This window comes from Leucoraja erinacea, chromosome 5, assembly GCF_028641065.1.
Source record: "Leucoraja erinacea ecotype New England chromosome 5, Leri_hhj_1, whole genome shotgun sequence".
NCBI lineage: Eukaryota > Metazoa > Chordata > Chondrichthyes > Rajiformes > Rajidae > Leucoraja > Leucoraja erinaceus.
Window position 1 is genome coordinate 82080993 of NC_073381.1, and position 20517 is coordinate 82101509.

The following is a 20517-nucleotide window of genomic DNA, read 5'->3' on the forward strand; positions in this document are numbered from 1 at the left end:
TGTTTTTACGTTTCTATGCTTCAACTCTTGCTGATGGATCTGAGGGAATGACTTGTGATTAACTATTTTTACAAGTTTTCACCATTTCCCCACAAAGTGTGTCGGAGGTTGTGGAGAGAAGGCACGAGAATGGGGTTGAGAGGGGAAGATGGATCAGACATGATTGAATGGCGGAATAGATTCGATGGGCCAAATGGCCTTATTCTGCTCCGAACTGATGAAAATCTGTACTCTCTCCAATTATCTGTTTATTTATTCATATGTGTATATATTTATATAATGGTATTTAAGAAGGAACTGCAGATGCTGGAAAATCAAAGGTACACAAAAATGCTGGAGAAACGCAGCGGGTGCAGCAGCATCTATGGAGCGAAGAAGATGGGCAATGTTTCGGGCCGAAACCCTTCCTCAGACTGGGCTCTTGCACCCAGTTTAGTCTGAGGAAGGGTCTCGTTCCGAAACGTTGCCTAACTCCTTCGCTCCATACATGCTGCTGCACCCGCTGAGTTTCTCCAGCATTTTTGTGTACCTTTATATAATGGTATATGGACACACTGATCTGTTCTGTATTCACGCCTATCATATTCTATTGTGCTGAAACAAAGCAAGAATTTCATTGTCTTATCTGGGACACATGACAATAAACTCTCTTGAATCTTGAATCTTGAAGTGCAAACTTTGACTCCAGAGGTAGGAATATAAGGGAAGAGGAGAAATGGGTGCACATCTATGTGGAACAAGTGGGGGAGGGGGTTTAGGTTAGTTACCTAACATTGGAGAATTCAAAGTTCATACCCTGGTTTGCAAGCTGCCAACGTATAATATGAGGAGCAGTTCCTCCAGTTTGTATGTGGCCTCACTCTGACAATGGAGGAAGCCCAGGACAGAAAGGTCATCGTGGGAATGAGAAGGGGAATTAAAATGGTTAACAACCGAGAGATCCAGTAGTTAACGTGTTCCCAACCTTTTACGTCCCGTTTACCCCGGCAACTTTAATAGCACATAACATAATGTTATTTCACTTATTATGAACAACTAATGATGAACAGATATACCAAAACCAAACACAGTCAGTCAATGAGAAAAAATATGTACAAATCCAGAATGAACAAATTTACCCCCTGGGTAGGTGAGATCTACCCCCTGGGGGTACATTTACCCCAGGCTGGGAGCACCTGCAGTAGGCCATGGCGAACCAAGCGCAAGTGTTCAGCGAAACGGTCGCCAAGTTTGTAGTTGGTCTCGCTGATGTAAAGGGAACAGCGGGTGCAGGAGATGAGGTTAGAGGAGATGCACGTGAACCTCTGACAGTGACAAGGTTGGGGCAGAGGGTTCGTGCCTTATTGGACACGCAATTGATTTACATTTGAGGATTTCTCGTTGGACATTTCCTGGAGACTCTTAAATCCAATATACAGGGCCCTCCATAATGTTTGGGACAAAGACCCATCATTTATTTATTTGCCTCTGTACTACACAATTTGAGATTTGTAATAGATAAAACCACACGTGGTTAAAGTGCACATTGTCAGATTTTATTAAAGGGTATTTTTATACATTTTGATTTCACCATGTAGAAATTACAGCTGTGTTTATACATTGTGCCCCCATTTCAGGGCACCATAATGTTTGGGACACATGGCTTCACGGGAGTTTGTAATTGCTCAAGTGTGTTTAATTGCCTCCTTCGTGCAGGTATATGAGAGCTCTCAGCACCTAGTCTTTCCTCCAGTCTTTCCATCACCTTTGGAAACTTTTATTGCTGTTTATCAACATGAGGACCAAAGTTGTGCCAATGAAAGTCAAAAAAGCCATTATGAGACTGAGAAACAAGAATAAAAGTGTTAGAGACATCAGCCAAACCTTAGGCTTACCAAAATCAACTGTTGGAACATCATTAAGAAGAAAGAGAACACTGGTGAGCTTACTAATCACAAAAGGACTGGCAGGCCAAGGAAAACCTCCACAGCTGATGACAGTAGAATTCTCTCTATAATAAAGAAAAATCCCCAAGCATCTGTCTGACAGATCAGAAACACTCTTCAGGAGTCAGGTGTGGATTTGTCAATGACCACTGTCTGCAGAAGACTTCATCAACAGAAATACAGAGGCTACACTGCAAGGTGCAAACCACTGGTTAGCCGCAAAAATAGGACGGCCAGGTTACAGTTTGCCAAGAAGTACTTAAAAGAGCAACCACAGTTCTGGAAAAAGGTCTTGTGGACAGATGAGATGAAGATTAACTTATATCAGAGTGATGGCAAGAGCAAAGTATGGAGGAGACAAGGAACTGCCCAAGATCCAAAGCATACCACCTCATCTGTGAAACACGGTGGTGGGGGTTTTATGGCCTGGGCATGCAAGGATATAAAAAGTCATACTGTAACTTTAAAAATTATAGCAGAGGGACTATGTATAAACACTGCTATAATTTCTACATGGTAAAACCAAAATGTATATAAATGGCCTTTATTAGACTTACAATGTGCACTTTAACCACATGTGATTTTTTTCTATTACAAATCCCAAATTTTACTTCGGAGTCACGTGAGTGACTTCGTGAAGAACCCGCTTACAACGCATGCGTGTCATTACGCTAACGCATTGCAACTCGTCATTGTCGGGAGGAAGGACGTTCCTCCCAAACGGCGGGGTTTTCGAACCTGCAACAGTAAGGTAAGTGAACATCGTTCTTTACTTACCTTTTTTCTACAGAAGGCTGTTGGAAGCTGGCGGGGGAGAAGTCTGCAAGCAGCAGGCAGCCAGCTAACGGCCGGTGGCACGACAGTCTCCCTTAGCGGGAGTTCGTGCGACTTCAGCTCCGGGAAGGAAATACCAACAAGGGAGCACTCCGGAGCCGACACAGCCCCAAAGACCGACGCTACATGGGCCTGGGGCTGTGGAACAGGTAAGAAAATTCCTTACCTTTCTTCTTCTTTTCCAGGAAGGCTGACGAGCTGCCGCTGTACAGCAGCAGTCAGCCAGCAACGGAAGTCGGCACGACTGTCTCCCATAACGGGAGCGAGTGCCGACTTCACCCCATACGGGGTGCAGGGAAAAACAGAGCCAACAACCCACAAAACAGTGGGTTGTATTAGGGCTCTGGCACTTTTTAAAATTAGCGGAGAAGGACCAGCCCCGTAAACAGGGTCGGTCCGAGCGGCTCGAACCCGACACGGAGGGAACGACGTTCACCAGGGGTGAAATTAAAAAGTCGGGAAACAGCAGGTAAGAGACTCTGCGTTTTCCTTCCACTTACCCTTTAGGTGTAGACATGGACGGGGTCCATGTCGGCTGCAGAAAGACCGCGGAGTGCAGGCAGCCGGCAGGAGTACAGCAACGGCAGCCAGCTAGGGCAGGAGCAGCGGCAGCGGCAGGTGCAGCAGCGGCAGCCGACAAAGGCAGGAGCAGCAAAGGCACGTCGACTCCCGGAGGGGAAAACACCTGTGCCCGACTTTGCTCCCGCAACAGGGGGCAAATTCATTTCTGGGGCAGTATGCCAATCTCGCTTTGGAAGCGATTCTGGCTTGAAGCAGCGCTAACGGCCAGCGCCGAGGCCAAGGACATTGCAGTGCAGTTGACTGGCTGCAATCCACCGTGAGGGACCAGTAATGTGAGTAACGGGGTCGGTCCCAGCGGGTTTTTTAGTTACAGATATCGCTTCTTGGGCCTTTTTGACTAAGATCAACTATATTGGCTGTTATTATCAGCTTTAATATTTTAGATGTCCCTTATCTAAGGACCATATAAGTAGGAGTGCCCAGTACTGAGGGCATTAGAGTGGGGTTGACCGGCTGCAACGACCGCAAGGGACCAGTACCGTCAGTATGGGGGTCGGTCCCAGGGGTCTGAGATAAACGAGCAGCCAGGAGCACTGAGAGCGTTGGAGCCGGGTTAAAGAAATGGAATAGATGGAATCAGCTCCAGGTGTCCTCCACACCGGCCATATCCACTCCACGGAAGGAAGGACAAAGCTGAAGAAGGAGGACCGTGGAACAGCGGGCAGCCAGCAGCAGCCAGCGGCACTTGGATCAACCATAGTGGGATCAGCTGTGCCCGATGTCGGCCCCGCTCGGGCCAGAGCCATGCGGCCGAGCGGTAGGCTAGACACAAAACAAACAAGGTCGTGGACTCAGAAGGGTCCGACTTTGCATAACCGCCGGCAACCAGCGCCCGAGAGCGCTGGAGCAGGAAGAAGCGGTGTATGGAGCCTTGCTCCAACGTGATAAACCCACAGCAGTACCTCTTTGAGGGCTGCACAATGCTTCTACCCCATCAGAGGGGAGCACTGTGGGTCAGTTCTGGGCTGACCTGCAAGAGGGGTCCGCAGAACAAAAGACAAGTGGGCAGCAGTTAAGCCCCACATGGGTACCCCGTGCGGGACCCTAGAGATCTCTAACTCTATAAAAAAGAGTAGGCAGGACCCTGATGGGCCAGAGCCTGGTAATACAGCATCCCATGATCCTAACACGGCAGGGACTCTGCTGGACATGGTGGCTGATTACTTTAACCAAGTCAAACATGGGTAGACTTGGATCCAGGATGGCAATAGTATTACTATATGTCTGGCCACAAACGCCAACAAGAAATATTTACAGAGACTGGCCAGACATCTGCCACCTGGCAACGGTGAGGCATTACAGGTGCCCAGTGTAAACCAATGCATTTGGCAGCATATGGGGACGAACATCAGGAACCAGGACCTCAAGATCCAGAGAACCTTAAAGGAATTGACGGAAGGCATCATAGCATACACCCGCACCCTGGACTAAAACGTAGGTAACCAAAGACCATCAAGACGCACTAGCTCGGTTTAGTAAGATGCAATATGACCGGAACTACACGTGGAAGGCTGCCATTCAGCCAGCACTGGGACCCCAAAAATGCTACCATTTGCAAACAAAGAGCCATGTGTGGACGAAGCCAAGACACTGGGGCTCATCAAGGCCAGCACAAGGGCCTATTTTGGAGCATGATACCAGCCACAGGCAAGGCCATAAAAAATGTGGCTCATACCAGTGGCAGTGCCAGAAATCCATATAACCCACAGGATCCTTTGTTAGGGTATGGCCAGGGTGGCCACCCGGGAAGATGCGGAAGCCTCAACCTCCCACACAACCCCGAACAAGAGATATCAAACCAGAACCTCCTTTTCAAAAAACCAAGGAAATAACACAACCACCGGTAACCATGGAGGTAGGTGGGGGTGGTTTTTCTGTTAAAAAGGGACCTACAATGGTGGGGGAGGGGAGGTTTGCAACACTACAGTCAGGTATGGTATATAATCACTACAGATTCATATAATCTCAGCAGTATTTAGGGTTATCTGATAGGATTTACTCATCCCAATAACCACAGTACAACATACACCAGAAGGGCATTTTGTACTTGCATAAACCAAACAATCTAAAAACCCACATGGTGCTACAAAAATTGTACACAAAAGGTGTGATTGAGCATACTTTTCATGGAACATTAGAATTTGTATCAAACATATTTATTAAAAATAAAATGGAGTGGGGTTGCAGGATTATCATTGATTTTCAACCCTAAACACATTCGTTCAAGATATTCATTTTAAGATGGATACTCTTATTACTGATAAAGAATTAGTGTCAGCTGGGTTTTCTATATGGCAGGCATTGACTCAAAAGAGGAACTTTGGTAATATAGAGCTTACAAAAGGGGCAATCATCAGCCCCAATATTATTTACTAAAATTCTAAAACCAGCTTGGCATTGTTATGTAAACAAAGCCATAGGGTGATGTATTTCCCCCGTTCGGCCCCATCAATGGGGTACTAGGGATAATTCAACTACACTCGGCATCTGGAACTCTCAGAGTACCCGACTGGCCTACTAAATCATGGTATTCGGTCATACAGGGGATGGTGTTAGAACCATGTTCCCTAATGAACATAGCCAAAAATTATTTATTTATCCAGTGACTGGAGGCAGTCATCCATGCCATAAGACTATGGATTTATTGATTTGTAGAGTCTAAAAGACCCACTACACGGCATTGGGCTGTCAGACAGGACGATGAATCTCATCTCATCTGTACTAAGACTGTCAACACGGAAGCAGTACCTTGGACACATCAAGAAATGGGGCATATACTGCTTGGACAACAACCTCGACCAAAAGGCCAAGAACATTCTGGCCGTATTGGAATTTTAACAAGCCTCCATTATGATAATCAATGGAGCTACAGTGCCATCAATAGTGCCACAAGTGCACTCTCCAATTACCTATCACAAGGAACGGAGCGGCACGCGGTGGGAACGCACCCCTGGTAAGAAAACCAGGTACTCCGAAATCTGGGACATGGGTGTCGTTTCTCAACATGCTGAGGAGCTTGTAGCTCATAACAGCATTGTCACTTCAGCAACGGACCAGGAAGATGGTTATGCTCATGGTGTTATTTACTGCACAACGAGTCCAGCCATTAAGCAAGCTGAGCCTGGACTCCCTGATCATCTCACCCGAGAAACTGGTGTTTGTCATACAGGGTTTAATAAAAGAAAACAGACCAGGTTCATCGGGTCAAGTGTTTGAATTTATGGTATACCCATATGACAAACGACTGTGTATAGCAAGACACATCTAACAATACATAGAATATACTAAGAGCATTCGAGGTCGGAGAATGGCGTTGTTTATCTCTTTCAAGAAACCGCATGAAAGGGTCACGACTCAAACTATATCAAGGTGGCTAAAATATGTCCTAAAGATGGCAGGAATAGACACTAATGTTTTTAACTCTCATTCCACTAGGGCTGCAGCAACATCCGGAGAAAAAATTGTACAGGTACCCACAGACCAAATCCTCAGAATCGCAGGATGGTCATCCATAAAGGGTTTTCCACAGGTTTTATAATAAACCAGTTATTTTTTGGAGCCATCATTGTATTCAGAAAACATTTTACGTTCAATATAATTTGCCCGAAAGGTTACAGGGCTATGATTCTCCATGTAAAAAATGTATATATTTTTTCGTTATACCACACAACTTTTTGTATAAGTGTGTTTTTAAACTTACTAATTATGCTCTCTCCCAATAGCCAAGGCAGTTGTGAAGCATGGACTCGTTCCACGGCATGAGGTCACAGAGCTTTGAAATCTTCACGAAGTCACTCACGTGACTCCGAAGTAAAATAGTAAGATTAAACGAGAACTTACCAGTTTGAAGTTTGATCTGTATTTTATGAGGAGTTACGATGAGGGATTTCGTGCCCTCCGCTCCCACCCTCTAATGATCATATCACAAACTGGTATATCTTTGATAATCTTACTATGTTAGATCATTATAGGTTCCTGTGACCTCACACCGCTGCTTTGAAGAATGACACGCATGCGTTGTAAGCGGGTTCTTCACGAAATCCCTCATCGTAACTCCTCATAAAATACAGATCAAACTTCAAACTGGTAAGTTCTCGTTTAATCTTACTATTATGGAGTACAGAGGCAAATAATTAAATGTTGGGTCTTTGTCCCAAACCTTATGGAGGGCACTATAATTGGATTTTGGTATATTGCCGGTTCCAATCATTGAAAAGGCAACTACTTGTGTAATGATTGGTTTTCTTTTCCTTGAAAGGATTTAGAGTGCCTTCCAATGCTTGGTTCACAAAATACTTGCTCTGGTGATGTTAAAATTACCTGTACTCATTCAAGATCTAAACACAACCAGATTAATGACAGGTACAACTTGGAATATTTTTTATACTTTTATCAGGAGCAAGAGCTAGTGAAAATTGTTGGGATCAAATATGAAGTGGGACCTCCATCTCTGTGCTGCATCAAACTGGCATTCCTCGATCCAGACACTGGCAAACTGACAGGAGGGTCATTTTCTATGAAGTAAGAGGCATTTGTTTTCATAAAATGTAATCATTGGACCTTTTCTCAATGGATGTTTGTATTTGTCATTGTCATTGATGGAGCCACGAAAAAGAATTCCAACAAAATATGCTTTTATCCTTGTGGGCTTAAATGTACAGTGGATGGAAACAAATGATTTCAGACTCAGGTGATGTGCTGGCACTGATTATAACATGGGAAATGTATATTGGCCCATGATTGCTCTAACATGAGCATCGAACAGGAAAGTACAACAGAGGAACAGGCCTTTCTGCCCACAGTGTCTGTGCCAAACATGATGCCAAGATAAAGTAATCTCATCTGCCTTCACATGATCCATCCCTCCATGCCCTACATACACATATGTCTATCTAATAGCCCTTTAAATGCCACTATTGTATCTTCTTCCTTGGCACTTCTGGCAGCATTTTCCAGACATCCACCAACCTCTTTGTTGAATGCTTACTCCGCAATATCTTTTAAACTTTGCCTTTCTTACCTTAAACTTATGCCTTCTATTATTTTTATTTCCACACTGGGAGACAGGTTCTGACAGTCTACCTTATCTAGGTCTCTCAATATTTCATATACAAAATGAGATCCAGATATTTTGAATGCCCTTAGAATGCCTTAATTCTGTGTTAAATTTGGATTCCCATCCAAACCCAGTTGGAATATTTACTTGTCCAGGGATCCTAGAAGCTGACATAGAATATCACAGTATGGAAACAGGCCCTTCAGCCCAATTTCTCCATCTCTGGGCACGTTCTTGCTTCCACCGGCGGCGTATTTTGAATAATGTGGGGGGGTGACGTCACTCGAAGTGCGAGGAAGCTTCTGTGTGTGAGACGGCACCGAACAGACCCATTGTGACATCATCAGCGATAGTTCGTCGTTTAAATTCAAAGTCTTTTGATATTTTTAAACATTTTCAGTAATGTCGAGAAATAAAGCATGAAATGTACAGATAAGGTGCTCTTGGACTCGACGGGCAAAATGTCAACCGGAATATGTAAAAATGTTATTAGTTACCGCGTAGTTTTTTCGCGAAGATGTAAACACACGCACATATACACGCATGCAAGATCAGAGTTTTAGAGTTATATAGATAAATAATATAAGAAAAGTTTCAAGACTTACAATAACCTTTAATGCCATAGACCAGTTACTTATCAAAATGTATTTCTAGCATTTTAAACATTTTCAAACATATTTGAATTTTCTTTGTATTGGTGTAAAAAAAAGTATGGATTTTTCTTTTAATTATATACTTTTATGTTGACTGCAGGTATCATGATATGCCAGATGTTATCGATTTTCTTGTACTCAGACAGCAATTTGATGACACAAAGACTCGACGATGGAAAATTGGTGCGTCAAGGCAAATCGTGCCGTTACCCGCAGTTTAGTTTAGTTTTGTAATACAGTGCGAAAACATGCCATTCGGCCCACTAGCAGTATGCTACTCACACGAGGGACAATTTACAATTATACCAAGCCAATTCATCTACAAACCTGTACGTCTTTGGAGTGTGTGAGGAAACCGGGGCATGCTGAGAAAACCCATACAGGTCACGGGGAGAAAGTACAAACTCCGTAAGGACAGCATCCATAGTCAGGATTGAACCTGGGCCTCTGGCACTGTAAGGCAGCAACTCTACTGCTGTGATACCGTGTTTGCGAATCATGTAGTACTTTGTACAGTCAATATAAAGCAATGAAATGTGCCTAGAAATCTGAACACACAGCTGTATTTTTTCATTACCATGCAACTTGAAAATTGGTTTTCTTTTCCCTCCAGAGTGGAGAGTAATTTGGGACCATTTCAAATTGAATTACAGTACACTGCTCTGGTTGTTCACCTAAACAATACTAGTGGCAGTGTACATGTGGGATAATATCGCACAACCTTGTAAAGCTCCATTTCATGCAATGTGAAGGAAATGAAGCCATGTAACACTGGGCACGACCTTAGCTGTACATTGATGGAGCCAGATTGAGATTCCTGTCAGTGAAGCCTCGAGGTTACCTTTTATTCCGTTCGGCTCCTTGGCACAATTCATCACCCAGTCTGTCATCTATCATCTGACCCTTCGATATCTCACCCATGCCCCCTCCCCCTCCAACACCATGTCAGTGCTCCCGAGTGTGAGCTGAAAACTCAAGATAGACCCTCTCTGATCATTACCCACTGCGACTAAAGTTGACAGCAGCAAATCACATCCAAAAGTGTTAGACCATAGAACAGTACAGCACAGGAACAGGCCCTTCGGCCCCCAGTGTCCATACTGATCATGATGCCAAGTTAAACTAATCTCCTCTGCCTGCATGTGATGGCTTATTTCTTGCGATGTCCATCCAACACATGCATTGGATACATTATTGTTATGCCTGCATTCTCTCACACAGCGAAGAATGCAATGGGATATTCATCATTCCTGCAATTAATATTTCACAACTGGTTGCACTGTTGGACTTAAATATTCTTCATGAAATTTAGATGGTATGCTATTAAGCCAGTAAGACTGACCACATTTTGTACGGTTGAATGATATTGTGACTGAAATATGAGACTTAGCAGAGGATTGCAAAATATTCTTTGTGTGACTCTTGTATCTTTTGTATTTATGTTAGTAGAGTTGCTAGGCTGAGATTTGACAACAGAATATTGAATACATTTCAATATATGAATACATACACGCTGCCCGGGCAAGGCCAGCAGCATAATCATGGACGAGTCGCACCCTGGCCACTCCCTCTTCTTCTCTCTCCGATTGGACAATAGGTATAGAAGTGTGAAAATGCGCAAACACCCAGATTCAGGGACAGTTTTCTCCTAGCCGTTATCAGGCAACTGAATCATCCTACCCTAACCAGAGAACAACCCTGAATTATTATCGACCATGTTGGTGACCTTCGGACTATCTTTGATCTTTGACCCTCGGACATTACTGGCTTTCCCTGGCACTAAACGTTATTCCCTTATCGTGTCTGCCTTGATTACAATCATGTATTGTCTTTCCGCTGACTGGTTAGCAAGCAACAAAAGCTTTTCACTGTACCTCGGTACAAGTGACAATACACTAAACTGAACTGATTTCTCACTGTAATAGGTGATCGGTTTCGGTCGGTGATCGATGATGCTTGGTGGTTCGGGACAATTGAAAGCCAAGAGCCTTTACAGCCTGAGTATCCTGACAGTCTCTTTCAGTGTTACAACGTATGGTAAGATAGCCAGTGCAGCGCACTGTATGCTAAACATAAATCATCTTTGACATGAAATAGTAAAGTCATAAAGTTATATAAAAATTCAAATGCATTTGGCCTATAAAGGATCTTCTCTTCCATACCACAATAATGTCTGTTACAACAATAGCTTCCAACTATTCCTTGAATAATTCCCATCAAATGTCTTTGTGAGTGAATCCAAAGTCTCCATGGAGTTCATTCCAAGAACTAATTCATAAATCGGGGACGTTTAATATTGCCGCTAAAACGCAAAGTAGTGGCTTTGCAGATTTTTTTGGGTATGTAAGGTGAAATAGATATTTAAGTCTTTCCCAAAGGTCTCTTAGAGTGAAACAGTGTGGAAACAGGCACTTTGGCTCAACCCGCCCATACCGGTCAAAATGTCCCAGCTACACTAGTCCCACCTGGCTGTATTTGGTCCATATCCCTCTTCTTCTTGTGTATGGCATGCACAGCCTAAAGTTGTAGGACAACTTGTTCTATTTGATCTTATTTGATTATGTACACCAGGTCGATTGCATTAGTCGAAACAGGGTTGCAATCTCCCACCCCCATATCCCTCCAAACCGGTTCTATCCATGTACCTGTCCAACTGTTTCTTAAACGTTGGACTAGTCCCCATCCCAACTACTTCCTCTGGCAGCTTGTTCCATTCACCTACCACCCTTCTGTGAAATAGTTACCCCTCAGATTCCGATTAAATCTTGTCCCCTTCACCTTAAATCTATGTCCTCTGGTCCTCGATTCACCTACTCTGGGCAAGAGACTGTGCATCTACCCGATCTATTCCCCTCATGATTTTATACACCTTTACAAGATCACCCCACATCCTCCTGCGCTCCAGGGAATAGAGTCCCAGCCTACTCAACCTCTCACTGTAGCTCACACCCTCTCGTCTTGGTAACATCCTCATAAATCTTCTCTGTACCCTTTCCAGCTTGACATATTTCCTATAATATGGTGTCCAGAACTGAACCCTTTACTCTAAATGCAGTCTTACCAACGTCTTATATAACTGCAACATGACCTCACAACTTCTATACTCACTACTCTGACAGATGATGACCAATGTACCAAAAGCCTTTTTGACCACCTTATCTACCTGCGACTCACCTTCAAGGAATCTTGCACCTGCACTCCTAGATCCATCTGCCCAACAACACTCCACAGCGACCTACCATTTACTGTGTAGTTCCCGCCCAGGTTAGACTTCTGAAAATGCAACACCTCACATTTTTCTGCATTAAATTCCATCAACCATTCCTCATCCCACCTGGCCAGTCGATCAGGATTCTGCTGCAATTTTTCACAACCATCTTCACTATCTGCAAAACCACTCACTTTTATAGCATCAGCAAACTTGCTAATCTTGTCATGTATGTTCTCATCCAAATCATTAATGTAGATGACAAGCATTAACGGTCCCAGCACCGAAACCTGAGGCACACCACTAGTCACAGGTTTCCAGTCAGAAGCAACCTTCCACCATCACCCTCTGTTTCCTTCCATGAAGCCAATTTTCTATCCATTCAGCTATCTCTCCTTGGATCCTATGCGATCTAACCTTCCAGAGCAGCCTACCATGCAGAACGTTGTCGAATGCCTTACTGAAATCCATGTATACAGCAACCACAGCTCTGCCCTCATCAACATTTTCAAAGTCTTAAAACAAAACTCAATCAAATCTGTGAGGCACGTCCTCCCTTGTACAGACCCATGCTGACTATCCCTAATCAGCCCTTGTCCGTCTAAATGCCTGTATAACCTATCCCTTAGTTAAAATTTAGATCCAAGAGGGAAAGTATAAAAAGTGAATGGATGGTGATTATGGGAGATGATTATCCCAGTATAAAGCTGTGTTGAATCCTCTATTGCTCCAAGATTCGCTTCATGATAAGTTCATATGATAGGAGCAGAATTAGGCCATTCGGCCCATTTATTCTGCCATTCAATCATGGCTATTCTATATTTCCCTCTTAACCCCATTCTCCTGCCTTCTCCCCATAACCTCTGACACCTCTTCTGATCAAGAATCCATCTATCTCTGCCTTAAAAATATCCAGTGACTTGTCCTCCACAACCTTCTGTGGCAATGAATTCCACAGATTCACCACCCTCTGACTAAAGAAACACCTCCTCATCTGCTTCCTAAAGGAACGTTCATTAATTCTGAGGCTATGATCTCCGGTCTTGTACTCTCCCACTAGTGGACACATCCTCTCCACATCAACGCTACCCAGGCCATCCATCCATACTAATTTATCCAGGTTTCAGAGACCAGTTGGTTCATCAGACTTGCCCATCAAATTTGTATGTTCACTGATCTTTGCCACTCTAGGATCGTTCTTTCACCATTTCTCCTGATATTGTTTCGAACGTATAATTCTCTTAAACTACACACACTGAAATTGATCTATCTTTAACAATGCACATTTCCAAATTTAGCCCATCTGAAGTTCAGCAGTAGCAACCCGTTTCCCTTCTCTTACCACCAGCATGATCTGTAGTTCTTACATTTCCAATCTCAATTTACCATCAGAGTCACGCAAATGTAGTTTTACTCCTAATCCTGTTTATTAATTATGAATTATTGTGGCAACAAATCATTTGGGGGCTCCTGCTATATAATTGTTTAATTGAAATTCCTCCTCGAACTGTTATCCATTGTTGGTTGTCCTTTATCCATTTCCTTACCTTTGAGTGAAGGAATGGATGACGTTTCGGATCAAAACCCTTCTTCGGACCTAAGTCTGAAGAAGGGTCTCGACCAAAACGTCACCCGTTCCTTCTCTCCAGCGATGCTGCCTGTCCCGCTGAGCTGCTCCAGCATTTTGTGTCTACCTTCGATTTAAACCAGCATCTGCAGTTCTTTCCTTTACCTCTAATGATAGATTTATTTTAAACTGGAGAAGATATGGACACAAATGGCTGCAGGAAACTCAGCGGGCCAGGCAGTAGATGCAAAACTCTGGATCAAGACCCTGCATCAGAGAAAGGTAATAAGGGGAGAGCTGGTGTACAGTTTAACGACCAAGGGGGTCTGGGGACCCTAAAGTGGGGGAAAGCAGAACTGATGTCGAAGGACACAAAATGGAGTAACTCAGCGGGACAGGACATCTCTGGATAGAATGGGTGGTTTCGGTTGGGACCCTTCTTCAGACTGATGTCTGGCGGGGATAGAATGTGGTCGGAGACAGGGGGGGGAAGAACTGAGAGGGGGAGGGGATAGAGAGGGAAAGCAAGGGCTATTTGAAGGTAGAGAAGTCAATGTTCATACCACTGGGGTGTAAACTACCCAAGCAAAATATGAGGCGCTGTTCCTCCATTTTGCGCTGGGCCTCCCTCTGGCAATGGAGGAGGCCCAGGTCAGTTTGGGAATGGGAGGGGGAGTTGAAATGCTGAGCAACCGGGAGATCTGGTAAGTTAAGACGGACAGAGCGGAGGTGTTCTTCGAAACGATCGTAGATGCAGGTGAGGACAACGGCAACAACAATGAGGAGTTGGGGAGGGGGGGGACCCCTGTTTCCTGAAAAAGGAGGACATCTCAGAGTGAAAACCCTTATCTCAAGAACAAATGAGACAGAGATGGAGACACTCAGAAAAAGGGATGTTGTCCTTACAAATGCTAATAATAAAGGGTCTTTGACCTTTGGTATGAATGCTCCCTGAACTACAGAATATGTCCAGTCTTTTTCATTTTTATTAGCAGTGTAGTATGTTAAGGACACAAGTGCTGGAGTAACTCAGCAGATCAGGCAGTATTTCTGGAGAACACGGATGGGTGATGTTTCAGGTCGAGACCCTTCTTCAGACTGTCACAACATTTTCCCCTTAAAGTCCTTTTCTCCAGATAGCATTTATAAATTCAAAAGTTATCTGTTGAGAACTGATGACATGTACTTTCTAAAAAGCCACATCTGTTTCAAAGGAAAAATATACATGTAATTGATATCCAATCTGACTCGAGGATCTGTGAATGTCATAGCAGGCTCTAGAGGCATGTATTTGTCTTTCTACTTCCAGCTGGGATAATGGTGACACTGAGAAGATGAGTCCTTGGGATATGGAAGTGATACCACCTCATGGTATGTACAAAGAAAACATAAAAGAGAGAAAGTGTACTTTTCCTTAAAGTGCAGCTTCTAGTCTTTAACATGTTAGGTACTGAATCTGCTGATAATGGAAGTGACAGGTAAGTTTTGTTTTGTGGCCAAAATAGTGCAAAATATTTTTTTGTTTGTTTTATCTTTGTATGCATCTATTTTGTTCTCTGAATGCAAATTGAATCTGAATTGAAACTTTATGCTTATTGAATCAAAGCAAAAGCCACAGACCCACTCAATATTGCAGGTACACAAAAATGCTGGAGAAACTCACCGGGTGCAGCAGCATCTATGGAGCGAAGGAAATAGGCGACGTTTCGGTCCGAAACGTTGCCTATTTCCTTCGCTCCATAGATGCTGCTGCATCTGCTGAGTTTCTCCAGCATTTTTGTCTACCTTCGATTTTCCAGCATCTGCAGTTCCTTCTTAAACTCTCAATATTGCATACAGGTCATACTTAACCATAGCTTTTGATTGAAGTTGATATGATGTGCAAAGCATCTTACGAATTTCACTGGAATCGCTGTTATAGAAACAATTATGCTCAGGGTAGACATTCTATTTGATGTTTTCCACATTTTATAACCATTCCTATGTAAAGAGAATGATAAAAAATTGAGAAATAATATTTCTTAACATTTGAATTAAAGGTGTCACTGTTTTATAATATGATTATGAAAATGCCATTGCAATCTTTTGGAGATAAGTAAACAAGGAAATGAAGGTCAATTGGGACTCCTGTATAAAATGTAGCTGGAGTTAGAGTTTTTTGTGCAAAGTGTTCTGAATAAATAATGAACACCTGTCAAAATGTGGCCTGTAGATTGGTAACAGATCATTGGAATCATAAAATGATGCTGTAGTTTATTACTGTCACATGTACCGACGTACAGTGGAAAGCTTTTATTTCCATGTTCAGCAGTTAGAGAAAGGGCTCACTGATGCCCTGGGGATGGGTGTGCAGCCGGTCTTTTAGTTCCTTAGTTGAGATAATGGGAAGAAATAGATCTGTGTTATATTTAATTATCTCCTGTAGATTGACTGTGGATTCGGCTTTCTGCAAATAGAGGTCTGAGTGTAGAAGTTCTTGTGTCACAATCTTTTCACACCTTTGAAAAATAGTAGATGGCTTTGCAAGGAAATATTTCTAACCTCATAAATGTTATGTTTAAGCAAATACCCAAAAGCATATTATGTCCAAATGTGTGCTGTTAATGCTGGTCCGTGTCCGGGTGAATCTTGAGGCAATATTGAAAGAGGGAAGTAAGGCGTTTATAAAGGGCAGTCCAAAAACATTACAGTCCAAAGCTGTTGACTTTGAGAAGGTGTTGACTTTTGGAAAAGTTTGCTGCTGTCTTGATATTTATTAATCACCAACATCAATTTTAAATTTAAATTCTGTTCTTCAACAATCCGTTCAACTGAGCAGGTCATATTCTCCCCTACTTTCCAGTATAATGTGGATGAATGTGAGATTATCCATTTTGGTGGCAAGAACAAGAAGGCAGAATATTATCTGAATGGTGTCAGATTAGGAAAAGGAGAGTTGCAATGAGACCTGGGTGTCCTTGTGTCCTCCTTCGTGAAGACAGATCCAAAGTACCTGTTCAACTCATCTGCTAATTCTTGTTCCTCATAATAAATTCACCTTAATCAGTCCTCAAGGGTCCAACTTTAGTCTTAACTAATTTTTTCCTCTTCACATACCTAAAGAAGCTTTCATTAGTCACTGAAAGTAAGCATGCAGGTACAGCAGGCCATGAAGAAAGCAAATGGCATGCGGCCTTCATTGAGAGAGGATTTGAGTAGAGGAGCTAGGAGGTCCAGGGGAGACCACACCTAGTGTATTGTGTGCAGTTTTGTTCTCCTAATTTGAGGAAGGACATTCTTGCTGTTGAGGGAGCCTAGCGTAGGTTCACCAGGTTAATTCCCGGGAATGTCCCGAGGATGGCGATACTGACATATGATGAACGAATGGATTTACTGGGCTTATATTCACTGGAATTTAGAAGGATGAGAGGGGATCTTATAGAAACATATAACATTCTTAAGGCATTGGAGAGGCTAGATGCAGGAAATGATTCCCGATGTTGGGGGAGTCCAGAACCAGTGGTCACAGTTTAAGAATAAGGGGTAGTCCATTTAGAACTGAGATGAGGAAAAACCTTTTCTCCCAGAGAGTTGTGAATCTGTGGAATTATCTGCCACTGGATGTATGCAAGAGAGTTAGATTTAGCTCTTATGGCTAACGGAATCAAGGGAATGGGGAGAAAGCAGGAACGGGGTACTGGTTTAGGATGATCAGCCATAACCATATTGAATGGTGGTGCTGCCTCGAAGGGCAGAATGGCCTGCTCCTGCACCTATTCTATATGTTTCTATCCACTCTTCTATATATTTCAATGAGGTCCCCCCCCCATATCACATAAAATACCAGCAAAAGTGAAAAACAAAGTCTTATAGAGTGATACTAGAACTGTCAAGAAATGGAAAGAAAGTATAAATTGAGGGATAGAAACATAGAAAATAGGTGCAGGAGGAGGCCATTCGGCCCTTCGAGCCAGCACTGCCATTCATTGTGATCATGACTGATCGTCCCCAATCAATAACCCGTGCTGCCTTCTCCCCATATCCCTTGACTTCCACTAGCCCCTAGAGCTGTATCTAACTCTTAAATCTATCCAGTGACATGGCCTCCACTGCCCTTCGTGGCAGGGAATTCCACAAATTCACAACTCTCTGGATGAAAAAGTTTTTCCTCACCTCAGTCTTAAATGGCCTCCCCTTTATTCTAAGACTGTGGCCCCTGGTTCTGGGCTCGCCCAACATTGGGAACATTTTTCCTACATCTAACTTGTCCAGTCCTTTTATAATTTTATATGTTTCTATAAGATCCTTCCCCTCATCCTTCTAAACTCCAGTCTTTTCAATCTTTCCTCATATGACAGTCCTACCATCCCAGGGATTAATCTCATGAACCTACGCTGCACTGCTTCAATCACAAGGATGTCCTTCCTCAAATTAGGAGACCAAAACTGTACACAATTCTGTACACAAAACTGTACACACTTGGGAGAATTCTTAAAATTATTCGCTCTTTGCTCAAACCTCTTATTTGTATAGATGCACAACACTCGCATGTAATTAGTCAAAAATGCTGACTCAAGCGGGTCAGGCAGCATCTCTGGAGAAAAAGGATGGGTGGCATTTCGGGTCAGAACCCTTTTTCAGACTGAAAATAAGGGGGATTGATGGTGAACCAGAGTTAGCAAAAGGCCAGAACAAATCAGGGATGGTTCCTTTGTTCTGGCCTTTTCCTACCTCCAGTTCCAACCCTCCCCCACCCTCCTCTACTCACTGATGAAGGGTTCCAACCCGAACAGTCACCTGTTCCTTTTATCCAGAGATGCAGCCTGACCCGCTGAGTTACTCCATCTTTGCTATTAACCAGCATCTGCAGTTCCTTCCTGCACACACTCACATGTTCATTGTTCTTTTTAAATCTTGAGTTGTTGATATTATCTGAACTGGTTAGATTTTCCTCTCAAGTGATGAGAGTGTTACTGGAACTTTGTTGGTGCCCTTTATGTGGAGACTATTGGGTATGCAGAACAAAGAATATCACTGTGGTTTGTCACGTGATAATAATGTATCATTAATCAATCAATGAATTCATTCATTCAATGTGTGTCATTTCTGTTGGATTTCAGCTGTTTTTCCCACTGAGCCGGGCTCAAGTGTTCCGTTGACGGCTGCTGAGCACAAGGTCCAGCTGTACAAACCTCAGGAAGGAGAATGGGGCAGCAAAAAGAGAAATGAAGAATGTGAAAGAATTAAGTCTGGGATCAGTCAACTTATAACTCTGGGTATGTGTAATAAACGATGCAATAAAGCGCAATAATTAAATTAATATAATGCCTGACATTGAAGCTTTGACATGTTTTTTAAGTTCATTTCAATTCTTATTCACCTAAAACCCCATCTTCACTCCACCCAACTCTTGAGCAATTTTGCCGTCTTTATGCCATCCGTCAGGAAATCGATAATGCACCAGAAATCGATAATGTTTGACGACGTTATCCCACTTTCGCATCCTACACACTGGAGACAATTTACACAAGCCAATTAACCTACAAACATGCATGTCTTTGGAATGTGGGAGTCATTCAGGGAGAACGAACAAACTCTGCACAGACAGCATCCGAGGTCAGGATCGATCCTGGGTTTCTGGTGCTGTGGGGCAGTGGCTCTACTGTCTGCGCCACTGTGCTGCCCCTAGTTAGTCATACCCTGTCAATACCTGAATTTGCATTTGATGAAATGTAAAATGCATCAACCCGATTTTACTGTCAGCCACGGGGGTAGTTTAAATGGACAGTGGCACAGCAATTAGTAGCGCAGCACACAATTCTAGTTACCTGAGTTCAAACCTGACTTTGGCTGGTTCTCCTCTACCCTTATTGCCGCTACCCTTTCCTCCCACAGCCTAAAGCTATGCTGCTTGGCTGGTATAAATTTCTCCTATTCTAGTTAGGTGGCAGGGGGAAATCGGGAGGTGTTGATGGGTCTGTGGGAGAAGAATTGATTGCAAGGAAATAGTTAAGTCGGGTTTATTGTCATATGCACAAGTAGGGTGAGGTGTTGGTACAATGAAAATCTCCCTTGCAGCAGCATCGTAAACACATACCACTCAGACACCACATAGTGCAGTGCCGTGGTCCAGCGGTAGAGTTGCTGCCTTACAGCACCAGAGACCCGCGGGTTCGATCCTGACTATAGGTGTGGTCTGTATGTGTTTGTATATTCTCCCCATGACCTGCGTGTGCTTCCTCCGGGAACTCCGGTTTCCATCCACACTCCAAAGACGTACAGGTTTGCCTTTTAATTGCCTTGGTAATAATTGTAAATTGTCCCTAGTTTGTGTAGGATTATGTTAATGTGCGGGGATCGCTGGTCGGCACGGATTTGGTGGGCTGAAGGGCCTAATTCCGTGCTGTATCTCTGAATTAAATTGAACTTTTTTTTTTAATGCATAAATTATGTATATTATGCAAGAAATATACAACATTATGCATAAATTATACGGCAGTGGGGAAAAAACAGGTATTGAGTGCATTGGTGAGGAATGGGTCTGATGGGAATGTTCGGAGAGATGGCATCGGCTGGGCTGAATGTCGGTGGTCACTTGCATAGGAAAATAAGAGAAATATAAATATGAAAAAGCATGCTGATATATCATGAAGATGAAAAATAAATGTTCTTCAGGGCATTATCTTAAATTAAGTAAATTAATTAATATGAGG

General features: G+C 43.2%; 1 protein-coding gene across 4 annotated transcripts in view; it reads left to right on the forward strand.

Moving 5' to 3' along the window:
- The window catches only part of phip (pleckstrin homology domain interacting protein), a 186218-nt gene that overhangs the window by 139778 nt on the left and 25923 nt on the right, over positions 1–20517 (forward strand). For all 4 annotated transcript variants that reach the window (XM_055636089.1, XM_055636087.1, XM_055636088.1 and 1 more), the window contains exons 26-30: positions 7738–7862; positions 9151–9233; positions 10976–11087; positions 15135–15196; positions 18925–19080. In XM_055636089.1, coding sequence (XP_055492064.1) covers positions 7738–7862; positions 9151–9233; positions 10976–11087; positions 15135–15196; positions 18925–19080 — 538 coding nt within the window. The remainder of the gene's footprint in view (positions 1–7737; positions 7863–9150; positions 9234–10975; positions 11088–15134; positions 15197–18924; positions 19081–20517) is intronic.